General features: G+C 40.6%; 1 protein-coding gene across 1 annotated transcript; it reads left to right on the top strand.

Moving 5' to 3' along the window:
* The first annotated feature begins 688 nt into the window (after positions 1–688).
* Positions 689–7,179, top strand: LOC149287457 (protein YIPF6-like). The gene is given in 8 exon segments (XM_089492854.1): positions 689–811; positions 1,921–1,999; positions 2,937–2,979; positions 5,384–5,414; positions 5,417–5,435; positions 5,438–5,501; positions 6,056–6,222; positions 7,058–7,179. Coding segments are annotated over 7 exon segments (525 nt in total). The 5' UTR covers positions 689–811.
* The last annotated feature ends 1,311 nt before the right edge of the window (positions 7,180–8,490 follow it).

The raw sequence follows: 8,490 nt of genomic DNA, 5'->3' as shown, positions 1-8,490 counted from the left end.
CTTCAAGCTGCTAAAGTCAAGAGTACTCTTATTGTGGTAAGCTTTACTACTAGTGCAAAAACTAATAATCCTCACCATATTTTTGAGAGTAGCCTTTTGTGAATAGCCTGGCTTTATACTTCTTTGTTTCCCCTCTTGCATCTTGCTTGGCTTTGCAGCCTTTGGCTTTCTTGTCTTTGGGTAGTTTTGTAAGAGTCTATGTTTTATTTTTCTGCAAAGCTTCTATTTCTTCTATTGCTTTTTCCATTTGTCCGCTTCTGCAGCAGGCATTTGCTCAACATCCTTCCATAATGCTGGTTCATATGGCAACACTGATCTTCCAAAGTAAGATCAAAGTCTTTTAGCTGGAGTTCATTTGTTGGGCATTAAGAGTAATTGAGTTCTTGCTCTGGAGATTCTTGTACTTTAGCTACTTCAGACTGTGCTGTCTCATCTGCTAGGCCTGTTGATGCTTCTATCTGAACATCTTTATCCTGTTCTTCTTGAATAATGTTTATATTTCCGTCTACTGGATACTACCGTACTTGCTCAATTATAAGACGACCCTGATTATAAGATGACCCCCCAAAATTTGATTATTAATTTATGAAAAAAAGAAAAAGCCTGAATATAAGATGACCCTATAGGAAAAAGTTTTATCTTGTTGTCTTAGTTATTATTATTTTGTTGTTTTTGTTTTCAGTTTGCAGGGCTGTCAGATGTTTCTATATCTGGGGATATTCCTGTGGAGGGAGAGATCACTGTTCCTATTGCTTCACAGTCGCATGAAGATGATTATTTTACGCCGGATGAGCCCGTCAAAGACACTATTGTATGAAAACTAACTCTTTGAATAACCTTGTTTTCTCTGTATATACATATGTTGAATAGATGGGTTGATCAAATCTATTCATCATGCAGCGCACTGGGTTAGAAAAGTTAGGAACAACGTAATATTAAGTGGGATAGCACCCAGCACTAATTCTCTTGCTGTCAAGTCATGCCTAACAACATCTGTATTAAGTCCTACCACAGTCTTACATTAGATTTTTATAACATAGGCATCTACACTTCTCTTTCCTACCTTGGTTTGTGTTCTAAGTATTATATATATATATGCTGCTTGAAGGCTTTGTCTACGTTTTTTTCTTATCCACAAGTTCTTAGAATAATAGCTCTGAAAGGATTACTGGTGTACCCAATGTAATTTTTTATGGGGGGAAAAAAATACATTATTTGTTTCTTTAGTGTTTGTCCTTACCTGGTGACATCAGAGGCCTGCTAGGCAGTACCAGAGCCACATTTCTCTTCAAAGGATGCTCTGGTTTTAGAGGAATTGACTGGGAAAATGAAGGCATTGCTGAACTAATACATTCTGATATATATGTGTGTGTAAAACAAAGTAAGAATACAGCACATACCCGATACAAAAATCAGGGATATTTATCTAAGGCGTAAATATTGGGGACTCTGTCACACTATATGGCCGTATATTGCTTTGACCACCGCTACATCAAAGTACCCCAAGTTTGGGTCCTATCTAATTTGTCATGGCTATATTTCCTACCAAGGTGATGAATCAGTGGGACTGGCTGCTCATTCCATTAAAAGCCTTCTCCGGACACTATTAATGAGGCAGATGAGGCTACTCAACCCTAGGGTTTGGTCACAACCTGCAAATGCGCAACAAAATATACAAAAAAGTCAAATTACCTCATCTGTGCTCATCTGTGCCATTGAACATTCATTTTTATTGGGGCTGATGAATAGATGTTTGTAGGTTAAAAATTTTCTTTTCTATGTCTACTACCTTTTTACAGAGGTCAGTAGGTTTTTGTGGTATAATTCTCAGAAAGGGAAGACATCTGGTCCCTTGACTGTGTTCTGCAACAGCACATTTCCTCAATAATTTTTAGGTACTTTTTGTTTGTTTTGTTTCAGATGCGGGACCTGAGGGCTGTTGGGAAAAAGTTTCTTCATGTCATGTATCCCCAAAAAAGCACAACCCTCTTAAGAGACTGTGAGTATGTGAATGCCAAAACATCTTTTACGGTTTGAGCACTAGGTGTCGCTTCTAGAGGTTATTTTGGAACTCAGATGAAATACTGATTTCCCACAAAAATTGTAATAGGAAAGAACACAAAAAGCCATTCCAGTAACAGAATAATCAGAATAAATGGGTAGATATCTCCAGTTGGTTACCCCTTCTGCGATCTTCATACCACGTCTTGGATATATGATGTAAGTGGGTCCCGATTCCCTTTCCCTAGCGCCCACCCAGTAAATATTATTCTCAATGACTTACCTGTAGCAGTGAGACCTTGCCTCCAAACTGAAGCATTATTTCATTTAAATTTATTAGCTTGGGTGTAACTTTAAACCATGACGTGATGCCGCCAACTCCAAGTTGAACTGAGTTCCTTCCCTTGTTTCTTTTTGAAAGAGTGGTAGTAATAATAATAATTAGGAGAACCAACCCCGTATTAATGCTCACCTGGCTATAAATGGAGGAGAATGATGTGAACCGGCTTGGGAATCATTGCTTTTGCCTGCATTTGTGTTTTGGTCCTGTCCATTGCTGTATTCTAAGGCACAGCCCTATGAAATGTATGTTGCAGTCCGTTTTGCATGAGCTCCGGTGCATTTTACCGCAAGCAGGTTAATGGAGGCATTGTTTTTCTAACTGATTTAACTCCTCTCCCCAGCTGCCTCTTATAACTGAGGCCGTTCGTCAGCATGATCAAATTTGCATGCAATAAAATTTATTGGTTTAATGCAAAACATACCTGCATGCAAAAAGAACAATCATGCCCTAAGATAAAGAACTCAATGGTATGCACTTCTTTGAATTACGATTATTTGAAGTGAACCATTTTGATTCTATGTGCTACTAATCTGAATTATCGTTACTGTTGGCACCATATTCCTAATGCTGTGGTCTTGTGGTCTTTCTGCAGGGGATTTATGGGGCTCTCTTGTGTTGTGCGTCTCACTTGCTCTGTAAGTATTTATTACTTCCATTTCCTTGATGTTTGGAGATTACCCAGCAGTCTGTAATTATGTGCCCAGCAGTAGCGTACCTAGCGGGGGGCGGGGGGGGGTTGCGATCCGCACCGGGTGCCGCTCATCAGGGGGGTGCCAACTTGCCGGCACCCCTCCAGAGACGGACAGCAATGTCCGCCGCTGGAGGAGCAGGCTCGCAAGGGAGCGGTATCGGAGGTCTTTAGCAGACCTCCGGCTCCCTTGAGTGATTTTAAGCCGGGTTCAACCACAGCTGCTGTGCGCCGGATTTGTTGTCAGATCCCGGCTCACAACACCGAAGCCGCGCCCACTGCCGTCCGTGCCCTCTGACCCGACAGAAGAACTGAAGAAGAGGAGGAAAAGAAGCTGTAAGGAGAAAAGAGGAAAGGTAGGAAAGCATTCAGTGAGTGAGAGTTGATTGGTATGTGTGTGGATTGGTATGTGTGGATTAGTATATATGTGGATTGGTATGTGTGGATTAGTATATGTCTGGATTGGTATATGTGTGGATTGGTATGTGTGTGCATTGGTATGTGTGTGGATTGGTATGCGTGTGGGTTGGTATATGTGTGGGTTGGTATATGTGTGGGTTGGTATATGTGTGGGTTGGTATATGTGTGGATTGGTATGTGTGGATTGGTATATGTGTGGATTGGTGTGTGTGTGGATTGGTATGTGTGGATTGGTGTGTGTGTGGATTGGTATATGTGCGGATTGGTATATGTGCGGATTGGTAAGTGTGTGAGAGTGATGGGTGTTATGCTGTACCATTTCCAATGTATTTTTCATTATATAATTATGCTCTAGTACATCATAACTCCCATCACTCTATACTGTTCCATACAGTGGCAGAGCTGGGAGACAGAGGCCTTTCACTCCCACCGCAGGACTCCTGAAAGGTAAGTGAACTTCAAAGTGGGAGAGGGTAGATAGTTAGGAGGGGGTAGATAGGGAGAAGGGAGTGAGACGGGGGGATAGGGGGTAGATAGGGAGAAGGGAGTGAGAAGGGGTAGGTAGGACAAAAGGGAGTGAGAAGGGGTAGATAGGGCAATCATACTCCTATCATGCCAAGTCTGCGAGTACATCCTGGAATCTGGGTATGCCTGGGCATGATAGAAATGTGATTGATGTTAACAATCATATATATATATATATATATATATTAATATTGTTATTTAATTGTTTTGTCCTATTTTGGTGTGTTACTTGAAATAAAAGTGTTAGATTTTTTTTATGGTGTGGGGGGGCCCATATTCGGTTTCGGCCAGGTAAATGCTGCATTTTCGGTTTCAGTCCAGAATTTGTTTCGGTGCATCCCTACTACTAATGAAGTGGTAGGCCTACACCACATCAATGTTTGGCTTAGTATATAGTGATAGGAGTTATGCTGCACTATTGTCAATGTCTGGCTCAATGTATAGTGATAGGGATTATGCTGTACCACCGTCAATGTGTGCCTCAGTATATAGTGATAGGTGTTATGTTGTACCACCCTCATTGTCTGCCTCAGTATATAGTGGTAGGTGTTATGCTGTACCACCGTCAATGTCTGCCTCAGTATATAATGATAACAGTAAGTGTTATGCTTTACCACCTTCAGTGTCTGCGTCGGTATATAACGGTAGAAGCTATGCAGTTTTAAAGTGTGTGGGGGGGTGCCACATACAGGATCCGCCCCAGGTGCCAAATACTCTAGGTATGCCCCTGGTGCCCAGTGTTTATAATCTATCTGGCCTCTAAATTTTTGTATTCTTTATCATAAAACACAGTCCTCACAGAAAAGAAAATGAGACAAAAACCTGTTAATCTTTTTTTGTTCCAGTCAGCGACCATTAACTGCAGAGCTGCCATTGTTCAGTCATGTGATGTTTTGGGAGACTTACCAAATACCACACTGAGTTAATAATTTAATGAATTCGGCGCCTCCATTTATTTAGTCATTGGTTGCCACAAGCAGTATTATAAAGTTTCCGTAGGTTGGGCTAAGGTACACTATGGCCATCACACCTACTGTATATAAGCTTGTCAGACATGTCATTCTAAAACCGGGTGCATTAATCTGCAGTTGTGCTCCCCCACACACACACTTTTGCAGCTTCCACTCCTGGGAATGCTTTCCACAAAGATTGCAGTATGCCCATTCAGGCAAAGTCTTTGCTACTCACGTAATACAGGCTTCAGTTTTGCTTTCTGCCACTAGAGGGAGTAGCATGCATAGAAGACTGCATGGCTACCTATCCGTAAACTAAATAAGTGATGATTCTAAGCTGGCATGATTGTTCCTAGGGCATTTGATGATTTTTAAACAGGTATATGTTTTAATTATATTTTATCTGCTTGTTTAATATTTATTAGAGCTGTAATGTTTGTCTCTTTGTCCCAGAATGCTTCAGGGTGGCCATGCAGACCAGAGTAAGATGATGGAGGACCCCACTTTGCGTAATAATACGGTTTGGGGCTGTTGTGATCACTTTAAACTCTAAGCTGCTAGGGGGAACCATGTAAGTATAAATTAACAATTTCCATTTCTTTGTGGAAAGGATAATCAATAATAATACTTAGAGACAATTTTTAGATTATCCTGAGGAATGAATAGCGAGCTTCCAAGATTGAACTGAATGAAACTGTTATCATGTGGAATAAAAACACCTAGGCTTTTGGGTGTTCATTCATTCACTTTCTGGCATAGAGAGTATAATGATTCCATCTTCAAAATGTATTCTGTATGATGTTTGGGGAAGGGAGATATGTGCCCATCTATGTCCACACCACAGTGAACAGGCAGATTTAAAAATGTTATATAAAACAAATCTGCACACCATCGCAATACAGCCATCTAGACTATGTACACAAGTAACTAGTAACACTGACAAAAAGTCAGTTAATGTAACCGGAAATATCAAAGCAGCATACATGAATCTTTATTCTAGTGAGTGCCAAATGCTTTTATGTTGCATGAAAACAATGTGATTTGTATATTTTGCATTTAGAGCTGTAGAAGAATGCATTACTAGTCTGTTTTATGATTGTAACTATGTTTTCCTTTCTTTCACAGCTCTTTTTTCCAGAGCTTGTGTGTGCTGGGTTACTGCATCTTACCTCTGACGGTGGCCATGCTGGTGTGCAGGTTACTGCTCCTAGGGAGTAAAAACACAGTTTTCATCGTGACTGTCATCGTGCCACTGGTTGTAGTGACGGCTATGTTTGCCTGGTCCACCTTTGGTAAGGATGCTTCATTTCTTTTGTCTTGAGAGAGGTTTGTTTGTAACACTTGACAGCTATTTTGCTAGTAAATTTATAGGTGAAATTTAAACCTGCCTTTACTCACAGCCTTTATCTCTTATCTTATTTGTGAACTGCAAGTACACATCTGTGTCTCCATTGTGTCAGAGCATGCGCACACAGCATTATGTAACATAGTGGGGAGGACTGAGATTGATGTGCATGCAGTCCACCTGTTAGTACACCAATGTGAAGCTAATTCCAGTATATTTTCTTTTTATGTATATAGTAGTGATTTTGCAAAATCAGTTAACATATAACATGCTATACTAACCTGCAGTTTTCATTCTTTGTGTGCCAATTTATGGACTGCCTCTACACTTTCTTGTAATTACAAACGTGAACCTGTCATCCAATAAAAGTGTAGATGACAGGTTCCACTACAGGGAAGTATGACACATCATATACACATCGTGCTAGAGAAATACCTAGCAAATGTATATATAATAAGTTATACTTACTTGAGGGGTATTTTTTCCTGGTGGTTATGCCTGAGTATGTATGCTCACCCAGATGCACCCTCACTCCCAGAAAGCTGTATACATAATTGAGCATTATGTGGAGGATTGTGGTTATGTGAGTATCCGGCGAGGCACCCTTGGTTTTAGTTTAATCTTTATGCTGGATTAATATTCACATACAAAAGTGCAGTAGTAAATGCATAAAAAGCGGTAACATATATACAATGGTGCTTGGCAAGACACCTTTTGTAATTTTAAATAAAATAGTTGCGTACAATTACTGTTAACGTAACAACTTTTGTTTTTTCTTCTAGCATCCACTGCCTTTTTAGCAGACAGTCAGCCACCTAACCGAAGAGCTTTAGCGGTGTACCCCATATTCCTCTTCTACTTTGTCATCAGCTGGATGATCTTGACCTTTAACCCTAGTTCATGAGTGTGGACATCTTGTATAGGCTTAAGGAATCTGGGCCAGTGTAAATATACCAGCAGCCTGGTGGATCACGCACCCGTATGTCGAAGAACCAAACTATGATGAAGAATGAAACACGTGGGTACCGGCTGCTTTGTGCAAGAGTCCAAGAGTCATGATGTATATATCCCTGCACTAACTAGACACCAATTTCTGTTTTTCTTCTAAATGCATATCCAGCAATAAAAAGTTGGATTAGAGGCTCTGTGAACAGAATGAAGGCCAACACCTAAGAAATTGTTTCAGTAATTGTTATTGTTACTGTGCAACTATCATCAGACACTGATGCCACATCTATAGTTTTCAGAAGGTGTTAAACCCATTTTGATTTTGTACGCATTACCTTCAAGAGTTAGCGGGCTAAGTAGCATGTATGTGGGTCATTTGTAAAGAGGTACCACTTAATGGCACTGGTACCTTTTTTATTTTCTATGGAAAGGCCTTTTGTAGGATAACCTGGTTTCTCCCTTAACTCTGGAAACATATACACTGCATTGTTTTCCTGCATTCTTGGAATTTCATGGCAAATAAAAGCTGCCATTCTTAAATTGCGTCCAAACCTAAAGTAGCCATGAGGTTACCCTTACTTAATCTGAATATGGTATTGACAAATACGGAAGAGGTTAATATTACAGCGCTCATATTAAATGGTTGAAACATGCAACATTGCCATTTGATCTGTATTACAGGCAGTCTGTTCCTGTGCGGCAAAGCTTATTTTGTTTCCCCCAAGCTAATATTAACTAAGAATTTAGTTTTTGGAAGTCAATATCATAAAGACAATTGTGTGAATTTTTACTCTAAGGGGTATATTCACTGACCCAAGAGCTTTCAGGAAATCTGTACAAAAGGCCAACCGATCATTTTCGATCATAATGGGACCCTGGACAATTCTCTTCTAGTACCCCGATCATAGTGAGTACTCTGTCCCATTCCAGTAGTACCTCCTCCAGGCCCCTTTTCATCCCTGGTGGTTCAGTACAATGAAGGTGGGGGAATCTATCTCCCACTAGTGAGTCACTTTGTGGTTTGTGTGTTGCCTGATACTGGGTTCCAGGATACATCATCACTTCCTGGAGCTGTGCGACATCAGATGATATGCAACCTCAAAGAAGCACTCAATAGTGGCTGTTGAGGGTGCCATAGGGGCGGCTGCCCACTTGCCTTCTGTAAAAGGCAGACCTGAGGCCAATCCTAGTGAGCATCTCCTGCAAGAAGGGCTGAGCTCAGTTTGCACAATAAATGTGGCAAGATTTCTTGGAAGTAGTTTGCCCA

The sequence above is a fragment of the Sceloporus occidentalis genome, unplaced genomic scaffold, assembly GCF_023333645.1.
Source record: "Sceloporus occidentalis isolate IW3139 unplaced genomic scaffold, rSceOcc1.0.p SCAF_60, whole genome shotgun sequence".
Taxonomy (NCBI): Eukaryota; Metazoa; Chordata; class Lepidosauria; order Squamata; family Phrynosomatidae; genus Sceloporus; species Sceloporus occidentalis.
This window is presented reverse-complemented; position numbering and strand designations above follow the sequence as displayed.